The 25,889-nt window shown below is 38.4% G+C and overlaps 1 protein-coding gene across 1 annotated transcript in view; it reads right to left on the bottom strand.

Annotated features, from left to right (window-relative positions):
* Positions 1–25,889, bottom strand: part of Phkb (phosphorylase kinase regulatory subunit beta) — a 181,744-nt gene that overhangs the window by 147,122 nt on the left and 8,733 nt on the right. The window contains exon 2 of the mRNA XM_055620957.1: positions 236–325. Within this exon, the coding sequence (XP_055476932.1) occupies positions 236–325 (90 nt within the window). The remainder of the gene's footprint in view (positions 1–235; positions 326–25,889) is intronic.

The following is a 25,889-nucleotide window of genomic DNA, read 5'->3' as shown; positions in this document are numbered from 1 at the left end:
ACCAATATAAAAGATACTGGTAACATAAAATTACTCATGGGCCAGATGTGACCTGTGGATTCCCTCTAACAGTTCAGTATAGATACACAACTGGCATATATAACTGCTTAAGCAGTGAAACTACCCCATCTCCAAATTATAGAATAATATCTCAACAATATGTTATATATGAAATGTAACTAGGGCATAGTGAATGCTAGTCATAGCTGCTATGATTTCCTTATTCAGTGCTTACCAATTCTGTAATAATGATCCAATTTATCCCATAGAGTTTCATTACCAGCCCTTGGAAGATTAATGCTTTTAAGAGGTTCATAAACTGAGCCTAAAAGGAAAAAAAAAAATGCATCAAATTAAGTCATTTTTACCCAGATAAACAAAGAAATTTTCTAAATAAATGAAAATGCAATACGCAACAATATACTTTTCAGCTTCATTTCTGAACTACTCTATTCATCCCTGGTAAATTTTTCAGTAAGAGAAGACTCTTAACAGGCACAGAAGAACCCTAAATGCTGGCCTACCCTCAAAGCCAGCATTCCATCCAACAATGTGCTATATACACCAGGCCTAAAACCCTGTACCCCAATACTCTGAAGTGATCAGAAGCTCAGAGATTTCTCATCAATGAGAAATAAATCTAACTATAGATTCTTAAGTCTAAACCACAATACTTGTGGCAATATTTAGGTGAGCAATTATCAGTGGAATAATCACACTTCAAATACCTCAAACAAGAAAGTTAAGGCTCACACCCCAGAGCCACCCATTCTATGTTTCTGCAGATAATACACTCTACAGCCACCCATTCTATAAATATTCAGCCATGTTTCAGCAGTTCGCTCACTCCAGAGCCTTACATTCTATACATATTCAGCTATGTGTCAGTAGATCACACACTATAGAGCCATCCACTCTATATTCAACTCTTTCATACAAAAAATTTTTTGAGTAGAAAATATATTCATTTTATTTTTTTAAATAATTTTTATTTTTTTATATTAATCACAATTATTTACTTTGTATCCCAGCTGTAGCCCCCTCTCTCATCTCCTACTAAAATTTTTAAACTTCCAAGTTCTCTTGCATTATCATCTTGCCATCATGCAAAACTCACTTCTATTTCTCAGTCATGGAAACTATTCTAAGGCATTAGCAGAGCATGCTGCTCAAAAGCTACAAAATACCCAATAACCGTGATGCTCTGCCACAGAATGAGTACAGAAAATTGAGCACTTGACGATGCAGCTACTACACGAAAAGGATAAATCTGAACCTTCAGCCATCAGACTGAGTACTGTCTAAAAGCACTCAGAGATCATAGCATCTCAAGGTCATAATTAACTGATCCCTAAATTCAGACAGTACGTACCACATAGTTTAAAAGTGCAGTACAAGAATTAACTTACCATTTATCCAAGTGGGACAAATCATATTGACATAAATTAAGAGTCTATTTTTAAATAAAATAAAATCAGTTATGATCATAAAATTACTAGTCTGATACGTTAATTTAAAGCCAGACTAGGGCTGGGAGATGTCTCAGCAGGTAAGGTTGCTTGCCATCTAGCTTAACAACCTGAGTTTGATGTACAGACTCACACAGTGGAAGGAGGAAAAAAATGACTCTCTGTTGTCCTTCGACCTCCACATGAGACAGCATTGCATGCCTACTACTGCCATCAAGAAAACAAATAGAAATTTGAAATACTATGCTCTGAGTTAGGACATTTTCTAAAGGGTCTTACTACTAGAACCAACTGGAATGGCTCCATGATTGGGAATGAAGACCTTTGCATACACACAGAGATCATCAGAATAACTTCCTTCCAGCTATACTGGGAACAAGAGCCTGGTTCTGGTCTCTGCCATAGCAGAGGGCAGACAGAAATGTAAGCAAGGCTTATCATCTACGGGAGAATAATGGGGACACTGCTAATTAGTAAGGTATTGACATTTTGGGAAACTGTACATTCCCAGTGACATTCACCTAAGAGAGAAGCACCGATGTAGATGATCACAACTTGATGAGCATGAATGTGCAGCCTAACAACACTGTTGCTTGGAAGGAAAGATTCTGAGCAAATAATATCTTTGTTTTTACTTATTATCTTCTATACTATAAAGGTAATATTTTTATATGTGAAAAAGAAAATTTGAATATATAGGGACTTGGGAAGAAGCCTCAGTTGTTGGTAAAGCAGTTGCAACATAAGCATAAGGACCTGATGTGGAATCCTCAAGGTAAAAAGTGGAGTGTACATTTATGTTCCCCCAGTGCTGGTGACAGACCTCCTTGATCAGCCAATCTAGCCAAATTTGTGAGCTCCATATTCAACGAGAGAATCAGTCTCAAAAACTAAAGAGTGCCAACAATCTGAAGTCAAAGGAAAAGTAATCAGTAGTAATATTTTATTTTATTTTATTTTATTTTATTTTATTTTATTTTATGTCTGAAACAGAATCTCACCCAGCATCTACAATGTGTACTTCATAACTGCCTGTAACTCCAGCACCAAGGGTTTCTGAAGTCTCTGCGACTACCTGTGTTCATGTGTGCACACATATTCACACAATTAGAATAAAATAAATATGTATATTAAAATAAACATATGAAAGAAGTCAGTTGACAGAGGATTGAAACCCTTCACACCTGGGCTCTATGCAAGAGCACCTCAGGATATACAAACATGATGTAAACACGTGCTCCATGAATGACTTTTAGCTTCCTGAACCTTTGGCTTAGTGCTTTTTGGCATATGCATTCACCCAAATTCTTAATACACTGTCTCCATTTCTATTACATTAATATACAGCCCTGTGCTATTCTGGCTATGCTGAAATACAAGAACCTGCAAACTTTAGTGGGTACCCTCCAAATTCTGAACTTTTTTCTTTTTTCTTTCTTTTCTTTTTTCTTTTAAAGCAGAATATAGCCTGAAAAGGATAGGCACAAAATTCTTTTAAACATTTCTTCCTTCTTTAAACAAGGGCATGCAATACACAACCATTCCTTTCTTCCCCCAGCTCTTGGTAAGTGTGAACAGGCTCCAGCAGGGAAGAGGGTACAGCATAGGGTACCTCTCCCCTCTGCTCTGTCTGAAGCTTGGGAGTGTGCATGGAACCTCTCCCCTGCTCTAAAGGGCATTAGCTGAATTTACGTTAGGGCAAAAAGTGCATTCACCAGCAATGGTTGCCAATCCTGGACGTAAGATTGGGAGACAGCTGCCATTCAGGATCTACATTTAGTCTGTGAGAAGTTTCACCTGGGATTTTATGCCCTGGTTGTAAATATACCAATGCTCTCATAGAGCTGTCCATTGAACACAGGTAAAGGCAAGGAAAGACGGCAGTGTCCAAGTGATTGCCTAATTCTATTTGGCCCCCAAAGCACCACCATAATCCTGGTATTTTCCAGGATTTGTGGGAAGCTTTTGTTTGTGTACATTAGTTTAAAGTTTCCCAGACACCAGTGTTAGCTGCCACTCCAAGTCCAACCCTGTTACCCATAGGTTCCTTCATGCTCACTGGCTCCTAGTAGTAACTGGTTTTCTACCACTGTGACCTACTGAAACTGTGAGCAATGCTATTTGCTAGGGTATGGGAATGATGCCCTGGGTAAAACAGATGTTCCTTGAGCATTAGGTCCAAAGGAAAACCCCAGCCATCTGAACTTTTAACCTGAATGGTGACTTGATACAACAAAAGCCTAAGGCATTCATAAAAGTAAATCTCATCTCTGATGTTAGCAGCTTACTGGTCCAGTAAATTAGTTAGCTAATTAGTTAATACAGCAGAGCTCCCAATAAGACAGACCTAATTCTACAACGGTAAAACATACATTCTAATCTTTTGGGAGCCAGGCCAACTCAAAGCTTCCTCAGTGGCCCTGGTGAAAGGACAAAGGAAACACTTCTGTGTCCTTGCCCCAGGACAGATTTGGCAAGGATTGGTCTGGGCCTGGGGTCAGGGCCTCAAAGTTTTGAGGAACCTGGGAACCTGGCTTTCCCCCACAAAGTTATCAGTCTTAATGCTGCTATGTCTAAAATATCTTGCATTCTCTTGCCAACATGGACTTCGCTCTCTGCTGACCCTGGCCCATTTCCCCACTGCAAACCACATAGAAGATGCTGTACTTCTTAATAAACCTGTTTGACACAATCCATTGGGTATGGAAGACCTCCTGGTACCAGCTGTCTTGTCTTCTTGATTTTTTCATCCCCTGCCCTCTCCCTTAGGAACCTGTCACAGAAGGACTTGCTGACTGGTCCAGGGAACTAGCCCATCTTCCTTTCTTAAGGACAACTGAAGGAACCAAGCCCTAGTATGCCCATCTTACATTACAGAATGGAAAGTATCTAATGAAGCAGACTGGCAGAAAAACAAAACGCAGCCTTAAAGATCACCCAAGAGTTAACTTATTCCTTCCAAAGATAGACACAAACCTTATATGTTGTTAATGTAACCACACTGTGTGTTCATAATTGTTTTCCCATGGCTATTTGTATGCTACTCTTTGTTAAGACAGAAGGGAATAGAACTGAATTTGTCCCTAGAATTTCCCCAAACAACTAACAAAGCTTTTGGCTGCTCTAACAATTTATAAATAATTTTTAATTTGTGCTTTTCCTATTTTTATTTTTTAAACTTTTTTGCCTAATTTAGCAATGTGTGTGTATACGTGTGAATTCTAGCTTTAAGGGAAATATACCAAAAGGCCTAGTAAGTACATATTTATAACCTTAAACACCATTATTTTCGTAAAACATTTGAAATGGTATTTGGGACACTATTAAATGTATTATAAACCTTTAAAGTACTACTTGTTTCTATAGAATAACATTCACAGGAATCATTAAAGAATGACTGTTAAACTAAGAAATTTTACACTGGATACATGGGCTTGGGTAATGATTTCCTTCCAAAAGAGGCTCTAAATGAAATAATCTGTTTTTTTATCAAAGATAACAGGCAAATTATAAAAAATGCTTTCTGTTAATCAAAATATTCTTCAGTTAGCCTGGAAAGATGCTCAGTAGGTAATACACTTGTCATCTAAGTATGACAACTTGAATAAGGATCTTCAGAACCCAAATAGGTGCATAGTAGCATTTGTAGTCCTACACTCACACAGAGAGCTGGGGCAGGAACAGGAGGATTTCTCCCATTGTGTGAGCCAGCTAGGCTAGCATATGCAGCTTTGAACAAGAGACTCCACTCCAAACAAGGTGAAGGCTAGGAATAGTGACCATACTCATAGCTTGGCACATACCCACCTGTGCACACATGTATTTATACAAACACACTCACACACATACGTGACCAATACTTCTAGGTAATATGAATTTCTTCTTTAGGATGTTCTTAATTTGTAAGTATTACATATATTTAATAATACTATGATGCATGTTAAATGATAAATGTCTATAAAAGAGTTCTCTGTTAGAGTTTATGTTCATAATGAAAATTAAAGAAATGAAATTCTGATAAATAGTAGTATTTTAATTTTATGTTTTTACACTAGGTATAAGAATATCTATTATGGTATTAAGTTTCAAAATACTGATATATCTTATGCTTACGATTACATACTCACACAATAATAAAATGTTTGAAATAAGAAAAATCTGAAAAATTATTATAATAAATAGTAAGATATTCCACACGTAGCTTGACCCTAAACGTAGCAAAATAAGATTAAAAACTAAATCTATAATGCCTCCAACTACACATACAAATACAGATAACTGAGTATTTCTAAAAGCCTAGAAAGACACAATGAATGGTTAAATGACCACCACTAAGGAGACAGGTGTATTTTTTTTTTAATAAAGCTCATACTACCTAAATAACATGAAAGAAAGTATTTATTTACCACTTGTATAATTTGTTAAAATGAAGAAAGAAAATTTGAATGTTAAAACACATTGCACAGAGAGTTTACATACATCATACAGCCTTAGACTCGTGGCAAAGCTACGAGGATGATAATAAACCAAGACACAGGGTGCATTAAATAATGCTTCTGGTTAGAACACAAGACTCTATGGAGAGGACCAGACTGTGCCCTCATAGCAGAGTCTCACAAAACAGCGTTTTACTGAGAAGTCTGATCATTAGTCCTTGCTTTCAGTAGTATGTGTATGTATATGCTCCTAGGTATTACTGGAGATCACTAGAACGTTTGTATGTACCACCATAGTAAAGCTCGAACTGAGTAAGAAACAAGTGATACAAAATGAAAGCTAGCAAATGAGTACCATGACTGTGTAAGAAGGGCTATACAAGAAATAGCTGTATTGACTAGACTTCACCTAACCCAAAGAAGATGTGAAGAGAGGGCACCATTCACACTGCATTTCTTCCTGTGCCCTTCAGAGAAAGAGCAGGGCACATATAATCCACTTAAGGACAGTAAATGCGCAGCTGATGCTTCATGTATTGACTTTAAAAATACCAAGCATTCACTTAGTGATTCCATTTAGTCTTTGTGTTTAGAGTCTAGTACTATTATACCTTGCCGAAAAGAATTGTGACATTATGTAATTTCTGAGAGGTCACAGCTGATTCAAACAAATTTAATGTTCCTAATATTTTTTATATTTTTCTTTTAGTGTTTTTTCCAACATTTATTTATCTGTTTCACATGCATGCCTGGTGTCAGAAATAGTTGTAGGATCCCTTGGAACTGCAGTTACAGGTAGTTGTGAGCTACCATGTAGATGCTGGGAACCAAACCTTACCCCTCTGCAAGAGCAACAAGTATTCTTAACTACTGAGCCATCTTGCCAGACCCATTCCTAAGGTTTTTAAACTGAATTATTTAAAAGGGGGGGGGGGAGGTTACAAGAATAACATATTAAATGTACTCCTGATTAGCTATATTTTCTGCAGTAATCCTAGTGCCAATATAGTCTGGCATACAAGAATACTTAATAAATACTCACTAAGCAAATGAAGTCATAGTCCTCTGATGTTCCACTGTGCCAAAAGTTACTTAGAATAAGTTGCAATAAATGGAGTAATTTGGGGTAGGTAAACTTCAGTGTGACTCACAAAACGACCAGGTAACCTAAGGCCACAGAGTAACTTAACTTGCTTAGTTATGATCTATGTATGTTTTTCTATTCTTCTAAGACAGGTATGAGCAAAACTGTGAGAAAATGATTAAAAATAATCTGAGCAATCACTAGATTATGGATGTAGCCTTGTAAGCGGATCATTCTATAAAGGATAGCACTAAACCTGAACATAGATGATTTCTTAAGAAAAATCCAGGACCATTATTAATTTCACACTTAAAATTTAAATTTAAAGTCTAATTTTCAAAACTTTAAATTATGCTCTTATCCCAGGATTAACATATATGCAAGAAACAACATTCCATCTTCACAAGTAAGATTTATTATGCCTCACTGGGCATGGTGATGCATGCTTCAGCACTGGGAGAGGCAGAGGCAGGCAGGTCTCTGTGAGTTCGAGGCCAGCCTGTTCTACAAAATGAGTCTAGGACAGCCAAGGCAAACCTGGCTCAAAAAAACAAAACCAAGAGGAAGGAGGAGGAGGAAGAGGAGGAGAAGAAGATGAGGAAAAAAGATTATGCCTCTTGCTATTATATTATTAGTCTTAGCAATATTACACAGTATATTTACTAAAAAAAAAAAAAATTAGCACTAAGCCTTTTTTCTGGTATTACTTTACTTTACATAACAGAGATGAATAGAAGTCTTGAATGATAAGTAAAATTAAAATTAGCAATGAATTATTCAAAGATCTTCATTTACAACATTATTTACTGACCATAGATAGAAATATTCCTAATCAAAATAAACATAGGAATAATTCTGAATAAAAGCACAGTTTGCATGTGTAATGTAAAAGGTTTTCTGTGACAAATAAGGAGTTTATCTTTTATATAAATGATAAATTTAAATGAAGGAACATTAATTTCGTTCGTAGTAGAGAAGGCCTGTCCAAAGTACAGATGTAAGGATGCAATGAGGAAGACAGCAGCATTCCAATATCACTTTCAAGGGCACATTCATCCAACTTCTTCCTGGTAGCAAGCCAAGCATGGTGGCGCATGCCTTAAATCCCAGCAATGGGAGGCAGAAGAGGCAGATCTCTGTGAGTTTGAAGTCATCCTGGTCTACAAAGCAAGTTGCAGACCAGCCAGAAATATATAATGAGACCCTGTTTCAAAAATAACAACTTTTTCTTGGTAGACTCCATCTTCTACAAAGTTCCAATAGCACAAGTGACTACTGACCAAGCCTTTAACACATGAGCCTTTGGAGGGCATTATAAGATTCCAACTACAGCACCAGGATGCTAGTCAGCTTTTTTCCCCATCAAATAACAGTTTAGAATATTCGCTATATCAGGGCAGAGGTGCTATTGAATAATGCTATTTGTATAGCATCCTTACACCAGCAATTTGCTGAAGACCTATGAAGAGTAACTGACTTTTGCAATGAATGCAATTATTAATGAATCAAACTTCCTTGTTTGCAATCCAAGCAACATATTTTAGGAGCCAATTTTCACTCTTATGTGAGTGTGATTAAACCTAAAGTTTAGTCAAATAAATCAAAAGTCACCTAACCCACCTCTTACCTTGGTCCAGGAAAATGAAGAAAATCCTAGAGAAAGATTAATGCTAGGCAATATAGAGGGTTTTAGAACAGGAAACTGAACTCTAATCGCTACTAAATCACCTTATACCTTCCAGGATCTGCAGTATCTCTGAACTAGACCTTCTGATCTGAAAAGCGGGGAAAATGAGGGGGCCATGAAAATGAAATGAAACATTTTCAGTAAATCTATGGATCATATGGAAATTAATTTTCTTCTTTTGCAAATTGTAAATTTTGTTATGATCTTGGGCACTTGGGAAGGAATTGAACACAAAATAGGAAATCAAAGAATTGCTGATCTAAAATTAGCTTTATCAAGTAAACACAAAACTTTTTCACCAATATTAGGATAGATATGCCACATAGTGATTTGTAAATTTATAAATTAAATTACCAGTGATTTTTAAGAAGCAGAAAAAGTAATTGGGTGAAACAAATCTGGGATTAAGGCTTCAGGGCCTACTGTAGTAGGGTTACTGGGTTCTGGGTCACATGTCCTGGCTGTTGATGTTTGTGGTTTTGTGCTGGTGTCTAGGGACCTGGGTCTGGGATAATTGAGGTGATTCTAGGTGTTGATATCTGGACTTGTCTTGTTGGATAGATGTTCTGTCCTTGGTTTCTGTTGCCCATTCTGGATTTTAGGAATGTGAGATGTTTGTGGGTTTTCTGGTAGTGGCCACTTCAGCAGGTCAGTGGGTGGCAGAGAAGAATAGAGATGGACTAGGAGAAATAGTTGAAAGGGGCTACAGAAAGAGATAAGGGGATCCTGTTTACACCAAGAGGCAAGGTCCCCAAGTAACCAGGTTTGATGGGAGGAGGGGTTACTGCAAGGTTACTGTAAGACACAGAATAATCTGGAGAGACAGGAATGAATGGACTAAGGGGACTCTGGAACTGTACCAAGAGTTCACATTTCCAGTGGAAAGGAGTTACGGTGAGAGAAGGGGCACCTGCAAGCAGGTTATTATGGGGTTGAAGGTGAGAAAGCAGATCATGATGGAACATCATGGAAGGATGGTGAGAACTGCCTATTGTCTGTCATCTCAGTGTATTCACTGGGGGTCTCGGGCAGAAAATGTTTCTAGGTATTAGCAGCTGACAAAAAGGAATGGGGGAGGGGAGCTCGAAGAGAGGACTGGAAGCGTCCACAAAGGAGGAAAGCTGGGACCACACCAAGGTTCTCAGTTAAAACTTAAAGATTTAAAAGTTAGGGATGCCCCCAAGCCTGATGTGACCTGAGTTTAATCTGTGGATCTATGTTTTAGAAGGACAGTCTCCTGCAAGGAGCCCTCTGATCTCCATACCTATGCCATGGTGTGCATACACACACACACACACACACACACACACACACACACACACACACACACGTGTGTGTGTGTGTGCATGTACACACAAAATAATTAAATTACTATAGTGTAAAGAAATAGAAATACTTAAAATATAATCAAAAATACTTAAAATATACTTAAAAATTATACAACACACATATCAAATTATTATACTATACCACATTAAATACATGATTAGGAATATTGTAAAGGTATTAAAATATAAATTAGTGTATTTTTAATAAATACATCTAAAATTATATAGCTAGAATATTAAACTTGGATCTTGTCAAGTTCTAATCCTCTATACTTACTCAAACTAACTACTTTTTTACTTAAAATTTTTCATGTCCATTCTAAGCATACCATAGTTTTGTTACGCATTTTTTGGACTTATGAGAGTGATTTGTTTTTACTTTTACATACTATAAAACTGAAAGAATGTGACTTTGTCAAAGGGATGGATGACGCCAAAAGAACACGGCCACCTGCATCAACTGAGTAGGAAGTATATGAGCTCACAGCAGCAAGCACAAGCCCCACATAGATCTATACCATGTCCTCTGTGTGTGTGTTACAGCTATTAGCTTATGGGGCTAACTCTTATAGGGCTGCTGACTGTGAGAACAAGTGGATCTCTCACTCTTTTGTCTATCTGCTCTTGGGATTCTTTTCCTCCTGTTAGGTTGTTGTGTCCAACTTCAATATGAAAGTTTCTGCTTCATTTTATTATGTTTTCTTTTGTTATGTTTGGTTGTTATCTCTCAGAAGCCTATTCTTTTCCAATGAAAAACAGAAAGGGAGTAGATCTGGAAAGCTGAGGGGGAACAGGGAGGATTAAAAGGAGGGGAAACTATAATCAGAATATATTATATGATAATAGAAGCCATTACCAATAAAAAGATGAAAAATGAATATGACTCTGATGAGCATTAAGCTTATTAAAATTTGTATTAAAATTCAATTATAGAAGCTTCATAGTGGCCAAAAAATTGAAATAAAACATTAGACTAGACAATGAATATTCTAAGTATACTATGTGGGCTACTATGAATGAACTGGACTATTTCTGTACCTTTACATTTGAATGGAAATCAGCCTTTAGCTTGTTAGTTGTCCATGCCCTTGTAAGTAGCCCTGGACCCAGACCTCTGTTCATAATCAAATAAATGTATTAGTTTATTAAGTTGTAGGCTGGTGGAACTATTCCTTTGCTCTATCATTGGTTCTGCTGAGGGTAATACATCATCATCATCATCATCATGTCTCTCCAAAAAAGTCAAACAACAGAGAGCAGATATGAAGAAGACTAGGGAGAATATGAAGAGACATTTTTAGTTTAGATATTAAACACAAGGGTTAAGAGAAATTAAGACACTCTGGAAAGAATAAGGCATATTCAAGCATAAGTACCTTATGATTTTGGTGGTTCTCAAGCCACATCACCACAGCAAGCCCTCAGTGTAAACTACTGCTCAGAGAGTTCAGTTCACAAGGTTAAAGAATTTCTTTTTAAACGAAGTTGTAAGGAAGGTTTGTGAAGGGCACTGTTTAGACTTAGGAATGAGAGGAGAGTGATAGAAAGTCACAGTAGACCACTTAGGCCATAAGGAAGCATAATTCATTTGCTTTAATAAGATGTCTTTTGGGAAATCTTTATTGTCTTCATGGGCAAGTTGGGCTTCATCAATGATAGCTGAGGTTTTTGCCTTTATCAACCAAAACTGGTAGACCATACACCAGGATGGAGACAAGATGAAGGACCTTGTCTTTTCTCTGTGTTTTTCTTCCCATGTCACTATAATTTCCCCATCTATCTTGCCTAAAGGCCAGGATCAGGTAGATTAAGTACAGAAATCAGGGTCAACAGTAGACCAAGAAACCAACAGAAGCAATAAAAAATGGCTACAGAGCAGTAACTGGGATGTGTCCAGTGGAGAAAATAAATGCAGGCGATGACACATTTACCACAGACTGAGTTTGAGATTAGGAACTTGAGGATGTGTTTTTGTGGTGCCAAGATGTACACTCCAAATGTAAGACACAGAAGAACTGAGGCTATCAGGAAAGACTTCTCAACAAATACAGATCACAGGCAGACTTTTATTCCTCAAAGTGCAGTCCATGAGGCTATTCTAAAGATGTTCTCTTTAGAATGTTCTCTTTAGCCTACCTTTTGCTATCAGAACATTGTGCCACAAGAAACTGGAACTGCTCTAGGGATCAAGCTGGGAAAGGGAAAAGACTGACGCCCTGTGCCAACCTTGGGGACTCTGACTCCTAGAAAGATAGTCATCCAGTGCTGGTGACTCCTCAGAGGACGCTGCAGAAGGCTGGAGCCAGATGGTGACAGGCTTGACCAGAACTGCTTAGGCATGTACACCTCCAGCCATCTACTCACACTTAAACTTCAGTCATGACCCAGAATGTGGGGGCAGGAGGGCACTAGATCTCTTTGTCTCTCCTTCCCGATGTGGCCACATTAAGTAAATCTTTTCTTGCTTTTCACAATTAATGTGGCTCTTTAACTTTCATGATAGGTGGCCAAGCCTGGCTTTTTAGTACACCTGGAACATAGGTTCTGCTCTAATAACCCTGGTAACAATAGCAACGGCTTTGCTGGGGCTTGGTAGCACTGTAGAATCTCAGGTCTTACCCAGGACCTGCTGAATCATAATCTGTATTTTAAGAAGACTCTTTACAAGAGTATTTCTATCTTATAAAAAAAATAAGAGAAGAGAGGGAAGGAAGGAGAAAGAATGTAAGCATTCTAAGAGGCCAAACAACAATCAACTTGGCTTTCTCAGGAAAATCTAGCCATGAACCATGCAAGCAGCTTACATACCAAGATCAGCATGACATCGTGATGGATGCGTGCTTCAAAAATATTGCATATTATGCTAACAGATCTGGTTCTCTGGTCTCACTAGACCAACTCAGCACAATCTTAACTTTTTCTATCTTGTAAGCCTTAAAAGTAACCCAACTAGGCCCAAAAACCTTCGTCAGTATTCTTCCCTGACTCCCTGAAAATCAAGCACCAAGTGCCATACTTTAAGACAGAAAGAGTCTAAGCCCTTTGTTTTATGGAATAAATCCACCTGAGAGCTGGTGTAAGGCAGAAACAATACCAGAAATGAGATCTCCAGGTTTCCTATCCATTTAGTTTGATGAGTTTTTTTAAATTTATGTTTATTATTTTAGACTCTTTGTTCTGGACAAAAACATTGCTCTATTAATACAGAGTACTATACTTATCAATATTAAATACTCTAGACAGAGAAAAAAAACACAATTTAAATTTTAATCAAAAAGCTAAAAAAAAAAAAGGCAAGGTATAATATAATAATAGCATTATTGTCAGTATCTTCAGGGACAAAGACACAGCTACATGTGGCCATTAAGCCCAAGAAGTTCACTTCCTCTTCAGGGACCTGAACTTGGGCTAAACTAATTGTTCACTACAGAAAAGAATTTCAGGACAAGCCAGTAGGAAGCAGAGTTAGAACTTATTAAAGATTTTTACATAAATCTTAATTAAGCATGGAAATTAATAGAGAAAAGGCTAAGACATACTCAAGTGTGGACATGGACTTCTGAAAGGCAAGTTGCCTGTACATGCTTTTACAATGAGCAGATCTAGAACTCTGGTGGCTCCCAAGTGACATCTCTAAAAGTTGTTAGGAGCCACAACTCCTGCTTATTTCTTTTTTACATAGATCAAAGCGTGTATTTTAAAAGTAAACTTTAAAGATTAAAAGGTTTTAGGGTATTGCCAAAATTAATTGACAGATGAGAAAGTGTCAAGATTCATCATTCTGGGCAGAGGAAGACACAAATGCCTTTAGGAATCTGAGAAGAGAGGTACAGCTGAAAGGTCACAAGTCATTCTGGCCTTAAGTGCACACAGATGGCTTTCAGAATCTGAGATCACTGCTCAACCTTAAAGGTCATAAGTCAGCTCTGGCCCTGAGCAAGCAAAAAGAGACATAGGAAGACAGTTTCTGTGAGCAATTTTTTTTCTCAAGGTGTCTGAAGCTTCTAACTTCTGTGACTCCATCAACAGGACAGTAAAGTTAGACTCCTAGGTGAGGGCTCTTTTGTTGTACACGTCCCCTTAACTCTCCATTTTTCTTATCCAGCCTCATTACTATCAGTAAATCATAAGTAAAACACTGTATTAAGAGCTTTGTAATTTTGATTTCATTTAATCCTCTTATAATCCTAATAACAATATTTCCATTTTAAAGAGTGAAAGTAGAGGTTTTGTAAATTTTTTAAAGTCACACTGCTAGCAGGTAGCGCAGCTACTTAACTTAAACATTGGAACATGGCTTATTTCTCTGTTTCCAGTAAAAAAGAAAATGGAGATAAATGAAGTTATCATTTCAGTCTTCTGAAAGTATCTTATTATAAAAATAATAGACTCTCAATGGAAGACACTTTCTTTTGTGTCAAAGATGGTTAGCCTGCCAAGGGCCAACATTTTATAAACTTCTCCATCTTACATAACTCACGTGCGCATGACGGCTGTAGGAGCCTAGGGACTCAACACTACACTGTCCAGCCCTTCCCCTTTGTGTCAGTGTGAATCAGCAAACTGTGTCAGATTGTGAAGCTGCACTCCCATCACTGGAGGGAAACACAGTCACCACCTGCATCAGAACACTATCTGTTTCAACAACGCAAGCAATGGTTCTCATTTCCTCTAGTATTTTACCTGAGGGGCCTCCCCTTCAACGAGATTTTAGTTCATCTTATTTCCATTTCAGGAAAATTAAGACACAATATGTAAGCCTTTGAGAAGTTAAATATAAGCCAATTCTAAACTCAGATTTGAAGAAGTCTAAATAAAAACACAGTTCTTCTCTAGTAGATTATTTAGCATTGTACTTAAGGGTTTTCTAGAACCAGATTTCATGTAATAGCATATTTGGGAATGAGGAAACATGAAGCTATCTAGATCTCAAGATTACGGGTGCTAATTTTCCCTACTTCACTTAAGAGTATCATTTCATTTCTGTCACTAACAAATTCTTTATACTAAAAATGTCGTGTTCAAATTCCTTGTTATTTTAAGGGAAGTCTACACTGTGACTGACAAGGTCTAGCAAATAGTTCTGACCTCTCTAAGAAACAAAAAAATGCTCCTAGTGGCCAGTTTTGATAACAATGCTAATAACCAACTTAAGAGACTTCCTCCACTTTTCCCTTTATGGAAAGAAAACAAAACATGCGACTGTTTACTATGTAAAGGAGTAAGTCATGAGAGCGTACAGAGCGCAGGAGGTGTTATCAGTCCACTTACTTTTGAGTGGCCGACCACTGCAAGGACATTTGTATGCATGATCTATGTGTCATGGGGGTGGGCAGGTGAGCTTCTGTGAGCACACATGCACATGTGCCAGCACACGTGTGGGAGGCTAGAGATGGGTGATATCGGGAATGGCTTCCTCGATTGATCTCTGTCTTGTTTTTCAGACAGGGTTTCTCACTGAACACAGACCTCATGGATTCAGCTAGGATGGCTGGCCAGTGAGCTCCAGGGTTCCAGCTGTCTCCTTCGATCAGCACTGGGGTTACAGAGCACACCCCTGACCTCAGCTTCTATGTGCGTGCTGGGGATCCACACTTAGGTCCTTATGTCTATAAACTGCACACTTTACCTAATGACATACCTCCTTACCCCTGCATTTCTTTTTTAAACCTGACCTTTGAACCTTTTGAACATTAATCACTAGTGGGGAAAAATATCCTTTTACTTAGAACACATTTTTTTCTTACTCAAATCCTAAAAGAAAATAAATCCAATAAATAGAAAAGCTAAATGATTACTTATACACTATTGATACAAAAACTGCAATACATCCATGTCTTAAACCTGAAGGCTTTCACACACTCGTGAAGAAAACATGTAAGCCATTCCCTATCAACGATGCAATGACAACCAATATAAAAGACTCGTGGAAAAACTGTCATGGAAACAAGTAGAAATCGAAAGCCAGGGTATCAAGAACTTGTTATCAAGAAATTCGGAAGACAAGGTGGGGCCAAAGTGGGAAAGAGAGGCCATCGCTCACGGCCGCTGTATGCCACAGCTGCACCTACCGCTGCCCGGCCTCCCACATCCACCTGCTGTGTGATCTGCTCACCCACAAACACATCGAGGCGCCATGGGAACACGTGGATGAGATGAGAGGCTAAGTGGAGAAGCTCACGACTATGGAAAGCTGAGAGACACCAACAAACAAGCCACGTACATGGCTGACTTCTGGATCACTGAGAAGGACTTAATCCCAAAGCTGTTTAAAGTACTAGTACCTCGGTTCCAAGGTCATAATAGGAGCTACACAAGAATGCTGCAAGATCTGGCCAAGACAGCAGTGCTAGAATATAAAGGAAAATGCTCCCTCCCCTGCCTCTGCCTCAGAGACAGCATCCTTACTCTCCTAAACCAGCTGCTACTGGGAATGCAGCAGGACCTGCACCATAACCAGAAAGCAAGCAACCATAGCTCCTACACGTGGTTCAAACACCAAAGACTTAACTGGGGCTGGAAAGTGCATGGATGCAGTGTGCGTTCCCAGGCTTTGGAGCCCTTGTAATGTGTGAGAACTGGAAGTAGCATCTTGTAAAGTAGACCGTCTTAATGAGGCCCATACCTTCCTGCAGACTCAAATGTTCCTCTTTACACAGCAGAGAAAATTCTTGATGTGCCTATATGAAACTGATTTTCTTTTCTTCACCTAGGATTTCTGGAAAGTGAGAGGCGTCCAGAAGCTCAGTCACCGAAGACAATAGAATCCACAGCATATGTTTCTGAATCTTAGGTCCAGCTTTGCTTTGCTTTTTGTTGGGGGAGAAGAGTCTTGGTTATGTAACCCAGACAGCATCCAGTATGCAGCAATCATGTCCCTGCTTCCTAAGTGCTGGCCAGTTTGCTTATCTTTTGTTTTTGTTTTTTTGTTTTTCCAAGGCAGGGTTGTCCTAGAACTCACTCTGTAGATCAGGCTGGCCTCAAACTCAGAGATCCACCTGCCTCTGCCTCCCCAGTGCTGAGATTAAAGGTATGGGACACCAAAAATAAATAAATAAATAAATAAATAAAAAGAAAAGAAAGACTGAGAAAAGACAAATGAGAGAACAGAACACAGTGTGTAGCATACTTACAGAGGAAGCCTATTTAAATATACAAGGAACCTCATGATAAATGTGTGGAACCCAGAGAGAAATTACAGAGAAGATACTGAGAAAGCATCCAGTAGTCTAAGACACAAAGATGCTAAACAGCAGGTTTCAAGTTTATACTTTGTCCTTTTAGATAACAAAGAGCCAGAGGATTGAATAAATCACCTTTTTTAAAAGAGAAGCCTGTTGGCAATAAAAGAGAACAAGAAAAATTGACTCCTAGGAATAAAGATCTGGTCAAAATAATATTGAATTAAGACAGTGAGATCAGAGATGCAAAGGAAAGGAAAAAAAATTTAAATCTGAAAAAACAAGAGAGTTGCAAATTAGATATGGATGGTAGGGACAATGTTCATTAATATATTACAGTAAAATAGGAACAGGATAGTTTGCTGATAAAATTCTAAGCATTAAATAGCTTTTTATTTCTTCAACATACAACTTTAAATCAAAGCTGAAAGCCTATTGAAAATTAAAATCAAGTAGGTAATTAAATGGGCTTCACTGTATATTTTCATGGAAATAAAATTATGTAACCAAAAAAAAAAGAACAGATAACAACAACAACAACAAAAAAAAAACACAGATTAAAATTTCCATTAAAAAGTCCACAAGTACTTAAATTAGAAAAATAAGTCCAAACTTTAAATATCTCTATATTAGCAATGTTTACAAAAGCTTGTTTAATGTTTAAGATAAAACATCTTTGTTATCAATGAACCACTTAAAAGCAATTTAACACAAATAAAAGGTAAAAGCCTTAACATTTAAAAATTAACATACTTAAACAAGCCACGTTTAAAAGGGACCAGATTTGAATTTGAAAACTCCTGCAAAAGCAGAAACAATTTGATGATCTCTATCAATACTTACCAGAACAACAAATAAAATTATATTTAAGTAAGATTTTTAAAAATTAAAAGTAACCCAGGTGTGGTGGCACACACCTGTAATCTCAGCACTTGGGGAGGCAGAGGCAGGCGGATCTCTGTGAGTTCAAAGGCAGCCTGGTCTACAAAGCCAAGATTATACAGAAAAACCCTGTCTTGAAAAGCCAAAAGAACCAAAACACACATACACATACAAAAATTCAAAGTAATCAAAGTAATTCAAAGAAATCAAAGTAATTCAAAGTTTATAAGAAAGTATGAATGCTTGGAGAGTTCAGAGAAAGGTCAGTGCACAAGGCATGCATGTATTTCCCATAGTCACCCAGGCTTGTGACACAACAGATTTTCTCTAGATCCTGAGTTTTCTTACAATGCCTATCTAGGGGAAATGTAACAGAATCTATAGCCTTTAAGTGGGTGAAGTCCAACAATGTTACTTCCTGGTCTTCGAAGCATCTAGCAACAGGATGCCTAATTGCTCACATACTACCTTTGTTTAAGAAGGAAGGAAATGGGGCTGGAAAGATGGCTCACCATAAGAGGCTAGGCTCACAATCAAAAAGACAAGAAGAAAAAAAACAAGAAGTCACCCACCTACATTAAGACAGCAAGATCTGTTATAGAAAGACAGGCAAAGGCTACTAATTGAGATATGGCAGCATTTTTATCCTTAAAATATATCAATAAGCATGTCAAAACATTTGCAATGAACCACTGTATTAAATGTAAAGATGCAATCTCTTGTTCTTAATTTAAACAGTATTATTATTGTGCAGGTACGCATGACATGTGAGTAGATAAAAGTGCCACAGCAAGTGTGTGAAGGTCGGGAAAAACTCTGTGGGGTTGGTTTTCCCCTTCCACTTTTACATGGTTCCAAGGATGGAGTTCAGGTCTCTCGCAATCTGCCTTACCCAGTGAGTTATTTTGGAGACTTGTTAACTGTTGAAGTGTCAAATCTGCCATTTAGGTATTCAAATGAAAATTCACAAACAAAACAGTCACACAGCACAGAAAAAACAAAACACTAGACTAAAATCACACTAAATCAGAGGCTATTAAAACTTGATATATGAATTATACAAAATAACAAATTGGCCTAAAATCTGAAACCCTAATTTTAAAATAGTCAGTAGAAAGAAATTAAAAACAAGCTAGGTTCATGCTTTTCGATGGGTTTATGAGCTACAACAACAACCATCAGTGTTCTCTGCCTACTAAGACATCTGTGTTTTCAGTTCTGAATGACTGAGTTTAAGTGTACAGTAAGGAGGAGCAAAAGAGCAAACAAGCATGAAGCAGGTAGAAAGAAACAGTAAAGAGCAGAACACCCTCAAATTAGGAGTTTGCAATATTCATGCATGACAAGGGTAACCCAATGGCTGGCTTAGTCATTGTTCCACTGTTACAAAGACCAGGACCAAGCCAACTTTTATAAAAAGAAAACACTTAATTAGGGCTGGCTTACTGTGTCAGAGTTTTAATTCATTATGATCAAAGCAGGGAGCCTGGTGGCACACAGGCAGACATGGTGCTACAGACATGTGTCTGGATGGGAACAGGGACTACAACCTGGACCACCAGCTGCTTCAGAACAAGTCTGCCGAGGTATGCTGGAACCATTTGTCTGTGAATTTGATCCCAAATTCTACTTAGAATCCTACTCCTCCACAAGTCTCTCCCTCTTGGCCTGGCCACATGACCACTTGCCCCTCCCCCACCCCAGAGTCCAGCATGCACATTCCTTCTTCCTCTCCCCCCTTCAATGGAATCTCTATTACAAAAACCTGGCTACATTCAAAGCCCAAAAAACTGGCATACCAAATTTCCAAATTCTTACAAGTGATTCCCAGATATCTACACTCTGCTCTACACTCCCAAAGCCTCTCATCTCTGAAGCTCTACCTCTCAACTCTTAAAAATCTTATTTCTTTATGCTCTGCTCTCAAAAAATATCTTAAGATTATGCTGTAAACTCTTATCTAAAGATTCACATAATTTTCTCATTGGGTATGATGTTTAAAATTTAAGTTCAAACTCTTGTTTGGAACATGTAAGTGTGTGTATGTGCATTTGTAACAGCTAAAGAAACACAAAAGTTTTTAAATAACAACCATGGCAACCACATGGTTTGCGACCTGCAATATAACTCCACCATCTTAAGTTGACCATGTGATGTAAGGCAACATTTAGAAAGCCTCTTAGTCCTAAAGAAGTCTCTATTTATGCTTTTATCTCCTTTTAGACTAAGGAAACAACAAATCTCATTTTAAATTGGTATGGGTTTTTATAGAAATTCAAAGTTATACTTTTGCAACATATTGTATATGTGATTCAACCCTGGTTCAAAATATTCTATGATGGTGAACTTTCAAGTTTATAAGGTCTATTCAAATTTAAAATGTTTGTCTAACTACTTATGCCTTTACTAGTTCTTGGATGCATGAATGAATGCTGTTTCTCCTGCTCTGGATTCACCTACAAATTTTCTGGCCAATGGATTTAGTATAATGAATTCAAATGTAATTTTTAAGTAGTCTTTTACTATTCTACTGCATTGCAGACTCTGGAAATGCCTTATTGCTCACCCTTTCTCAGACCCAGTCATGTTTTTAAAGTCCAGGGTCAACAGTTAAAAGTCTGTGTTTAGATTTTTATAAAAACCACTGCCTCAAAAACACGTTTTTGCTAATGTAGTAGCTATAATATGTAGTAATCTATAATATGGCTTTAGATTTTTATACACTATAGACCTTTTATAAACTAAATCATACAGGAAACTGTTTTGCTCTTTCTTTGTGGACTATGTTTATAATTTTTAAGGCTCCAACTTAACAGAAATGAAACCTAAAGACCTAGTCTTTAATGATTAAGAAATGCAAATTAATAGTCAGTCATCTTAAAATGATCAAAGCCTTTAGCATGTCTAGAAATGTATCTGTAGTCATACTGAGAACCAACGGGGTTGACTGCAGGATTAAGCTTTATTTAGCATCCTGTACATGTTTTCAAAGCTAAATAGAAGGTACATTTACTTGAGATAGACATGGTTTTCAAACACTTATCTCTAAAATATGATACAATTACATGTTATAATATTCTGTTTTATGTTTGCAAGGTGTGGTTTAGAGTAGATAACTAAATGCAGACAAAGACTGCTTAACTCAAATATGCTACCACTCAAATCTCTCAGCCCTCCAACCTGTCAGAGACCTACTCAGTGTGGCATTTTAACATGTTTAAGCTTATTACAACAGACAGAGACCCCCAAAACTAAACAGTAACTTCCAAGGTCTCAAAGAAGATCTGAGCACAATGACAGATAACGTGAACCCTGGATTGTGGTACACTAACCACTGGGAAGACTGCCCCAATTCCTTGCCGGCTGCTAGGGCCTGGCCTTAACTGTGGACAAACTGGACACCTGGAGAGTTATTACCTCACATTTCTGAAAACGAGGTGAGATCATTCCCATGTTCTCCTTCCACAGAAAAAGCCTCTCATCTTCTGTGCCTCATCTGCCTCTGCCCACATTGGCATGGAGACCTTAGGAACTTAAGACAACTGTCTAGGTAGTAGAATATGGATCGACAAGTCATTTCTGCCATTTTGATTGACACACAGATTAATTTAGATTACAATTTATCCTCCTCAGGTCTCTGATTACATTGACAGCTAAGCTAATGGGAGGCTGACAGCTAGAAAACAGGCAATTGACTCCTTATCCTAAGGTAATTCACTATGTTAGTTCATTAGTCGACTCGTTAGCTAGCGAAAACTACTAACTACTAGTTCTGTTGCTATGCTACTGTGGTATAAGGACTGTTCAGAGCTTTGGCATCAATCACTGGAGCTCTGAATTATTAATCTAACTCTGGTGAAAAAAAAAAAAACCATTCCACTACACAATCTACTATCATAGTTCCAAGCTCAGGATTTTAGTTTCTTTGGTTTATCTTTAAGTATAGATTTAAAAATGTTTTTCATTGTGCTAGACTTATATATATCCAGGCTTCTGGATAGAGGGGGAAAAAGTCCCCACTTCATGATGTGTAATCATACTAAAATTCAAGATCAAGTAAGCTTTTACCCCTTCTTCTTCATGGAAGGCTTCTGTCTTCCCTGAGCTCACCTTAGAGTGTTTACACTGTTACCCAAAATCATTTCCCAAGCCTCTACTATGCTATGACACAAAGATATGTGTTTATTGCCTTTTATTACAATGTGTATTTCACTGCAGATTACAAACAATGGTGATGCTAACATGTTTAAAACTCATCTTCTTTAAACTTAAAATAGGATTCTTTTTTTTTCTGCTTTTTGAATTTATATATTTTTTGGAAATTATTTTATTAATTACACTTTATTCACTTTGTATCCCCCCATAAGGCTCTCCCTCCTCCCCTCCCAAATCCACCCTCCCACCCCCTTCTTCATGCATGCCCCTCCCCAAGTCCACTGATAAGGGAGATCCTCCTCTCCTTCCTTCTGATCTTAGTCTATCAGATCTTATCAGGAGTGGCTGCATTGTCATCTTCTGTGGCCTGGTAAGGCTGCTCGCCCTTCAGGGGGAGTGATCAAAGAGCAGGTCAATCAGATTATGTCAGAGGCAGTCCCTCTTCCCATTACTATGTAACCCACTTGGACACTAAACTGCCATGGGCAACATTTGTGCAGGGGTTCTAGGTTATCTCCATGTATGGTACTCGATTGGAGCATGAGTATCTGGGAAGACCCCTGTGTTCAAAGTTCTGGTTCTGTTGCTCTCCTTGTGGAGTTCCTGTCCACTCCAGATCTTACTATTTCCCACTTCTTACATAAGATTCCATGCACATTGCCCAACAGTTGGCCATAAGTCTTAGCATCTGCTTTGATAGTCTGCAGGGCAGAACCTTTCAAAAGAGGCCCTCCATGGCAGGTTTCTAGCTTGTTTCCTGTTTATTCCTTCATTTGCTCAACCATGTTTGTAGCAGCTTTATTTGTAATAGCCAGAAGCTGGAAACAGCCCAGATGGTCCTCAACTGAAGCATGGATGCAGAAATTGTGGTACATCTACACAATGGAATATTACTCAGCAATGAAAAATAAGGAAATCATGAAATTGGCAGGTAAACGGTGGGACCTGAAAAGGATCATTTTGAGTGAGCTGTCCTAGAAGCAAAAAAGACACACACTGTATATACTCATTCATATAGACATGTAATATAGGATAAACCTACTAAAATCTGTACATCTAAAGAAACTAATCTAGAGAGAGGACCCTGACTAAAATGCTCAATCCCCATCCCGAAAGGCAAAGAGGAAGGACATCAGAAGAAGAAGAAAAATAGGATTCTTATAAGCTACAGGAAATCCTTGTGAATTTCACTTGAGAATCCACTTCTCAAGTCAGAGGGACTCCAGATAAGTACTGCCGGTCAACACCCTAAGTTTCCGACCTATTCCCTATTTCACAGGGTGGGATTCCTCCCCCTTTCCCTAGTTTTGAGACTTCCTTCCTCTAACTACCAAAACCATGGGTCAAAAATTTCAAGCAAAAAGACACACACAGTATATACTCACTCATATAAACATACAACATAGGATAAACCCACTAAAATCTGTACATCTAAACAAACTAAGCAAAAGAGAGGACCCTAACTAAAATGTTCAATCCCCATCCTGAAAGGCAAAGAGGATGGACATCAGAAGAAGAAAACAGGAAACAACCTAGGAACCTGTTACAGAGGGCCTCTGAAAGCCAGAAGAAGAAAACAGGAAACAACCTAGGAACCTGCCACAGAGGGCCTCTGAAAGCCTCTGCCCTGCAGACTGTCAAAGCAGATGCTGAGCCTGATGGCCAACTGATGGGCAGAGTGAATGGAATTCTATGTAAGAAGTGGGAAATAGTAAGAGCTGGAGAGGACGGGAACTCCACAAGGAGAGCAACAGAACAAGAAAATTTGAACACAGGGAACTTCCCAGAGACTCATACTCCAACCAAGGACTATTCATGGAGATAACCTAGAACCCTGACAATGCAGCCACTTTTGATGAGAACTGATAGACTAAGATCAGAAAGAAGGAGAGGAGGACTTCCCCTATCAGTGGACTTGGGGAGGGGCATGCATGAAGAAAGGGGGGGAGGGTGGAACCGGGAGGGGAGGAGGGAGGGGCTTATGGGGGGATAAAAAATGAATAAAGTGTAATTAATAAAAGTTAAATAAAAAATTAAAAGACAATTTCAAATGTACATCTAAAAAGGAATCTTCTCCCCAACCTACTTAACTTAGTCTTCCGCCCATATATATGTTCCAGTATCCTGTCAGATCCAGGTGTTTCCTACATCCACAACAGCGCCAACGGAACTATCCACAGGTGTTCCAGTCTAACTTCACAGATTGCATCAGCTGGACCTGCATTTTTTCCCTTCTAGCCCAAGATGTTCTCAGATCCTGGACAGCAAGTAGGACAGCCTGCTCTTCCCAGACATGGCCAAAATTCCAGCTTTTGGCCCCCAAGCCCCCAATACTGACCCCCCCAATGCCAGCAAAAAGCAGTCATAGATGAATCCACTGTCCCAATTCCTTTATTGTCGACAGAAGGCTGGGATGGTGTTCTTCATACCTGGGACAAGCTGCTTCAGGCCCCTATCTGCTGCAGGGCATGGCCAGCATACCCTGGCCTCTACCCTGAACGTTCCCCTTCACCATATAATCCAGACATTTTGGTGCTCTTGGGTTTTTGTTTGTTTTGTTTCTCTCCTCACTCCCACCTCACCACCCCTTCCAGCCCCTCATTTTTTAATTAAACCAAAAGGGAAGGATGTTATCCCAACAGCCTTCTTCTACGTTCTCTAACAACCTGATGCCTCCAGGTGGTCCCCAGGTGTATTCCTGATAAAAGGGACCCACGTGCTTTCTCTCCCATTTACTGTTTTTACTCTTACTCTCTGTCTTGTTCTGTCTCTCTCTGGTGCTTCCCCTTCTTTCTACCCCCTTCTCTCTCTTCCCTCCCACTTTCCACAATAAATCTTAGGGTGACAGCTGGAATTATGTTTCTATCCCCAAGCCAGGACCATGGAACATCCCCTGAGAAAAGGAGCCAGAATGAAAAGGAACAAGCCCAGGAGAGGGTTATTTGTGTTAGACACAACAGAACATGAAGAGTAGGACTACCAAAATCCCTTAGAGTCCAGATGTTTCCAACACAAACAGTAGGTGCTGGACATAAAAACTGCAGAATTTGGTGTTTCCCTCCTCGGGGCATGCTTCAAACAGGTTATTAATATAAACAGGCAATAAAGAATTCTCTTGCAAAGACAATGTTCATAGAAGTATAATAATATAAACCCTACAATTTCTAACACCAATGCAAGTTCTAAGTGAGTAAATTATAAATGCTAATAAACACTTATTATTTTAACAAATAAAATGTCTTTTTATAGCTTTGTAAATTTCGGTGAAACGAATATCATCAAAATGCAAATATTCAAAGTAATACGAAATTAGTCTATGAAATGGATAATACTGAAGCTTGATATTTTTCTTCTTTGTTTCCTGATGAATTTGATTTAATAAAAGTCTCCGGTCTGCTACCTTCAAATACTTTGTCTAATGTTAAAGTACAATTTCTACTTGCTTTAGCATTCTATTTCCCCTGAAGTAATAAGTATAGTCATTAAAAAATGTTACTCTTTAGTAAGAAAGCCAAGATAAACAACAGAACCTGTTGCTTAAAAATTAAGATCATCAAAAAAACCTCAACCAACCAATGAACAAAAGACCAGGGGCTCAGTGAGATGGTTCAGGGAACAAGGGCTCTCCCTGTGCAAGCTTGTCAGTCTGTGCTCAGTCCCAGAAACC

The sequence above is a fragment of the Psammomys obesus genome, unplaced genomic scaffold (assembly GCF_907164565.1).
Source record: "Psammomys obesus unplaced genomic scaffold, mPsaObe1.curated_primary_1811, whole genome shotgun sequence".
In the NCBI taxonomy this organism is placed as follows: Eukaryota; Metazoa; Chordata; class Mammalia; order Rodentia; family Muridae; genus Psammomys; species Psammomys obesus.
The sequence above is the reverse complement of the archived record's forward strand: the minus strand, read 5'-3'. Positions and strand labels throughout refer to the sequence as shown.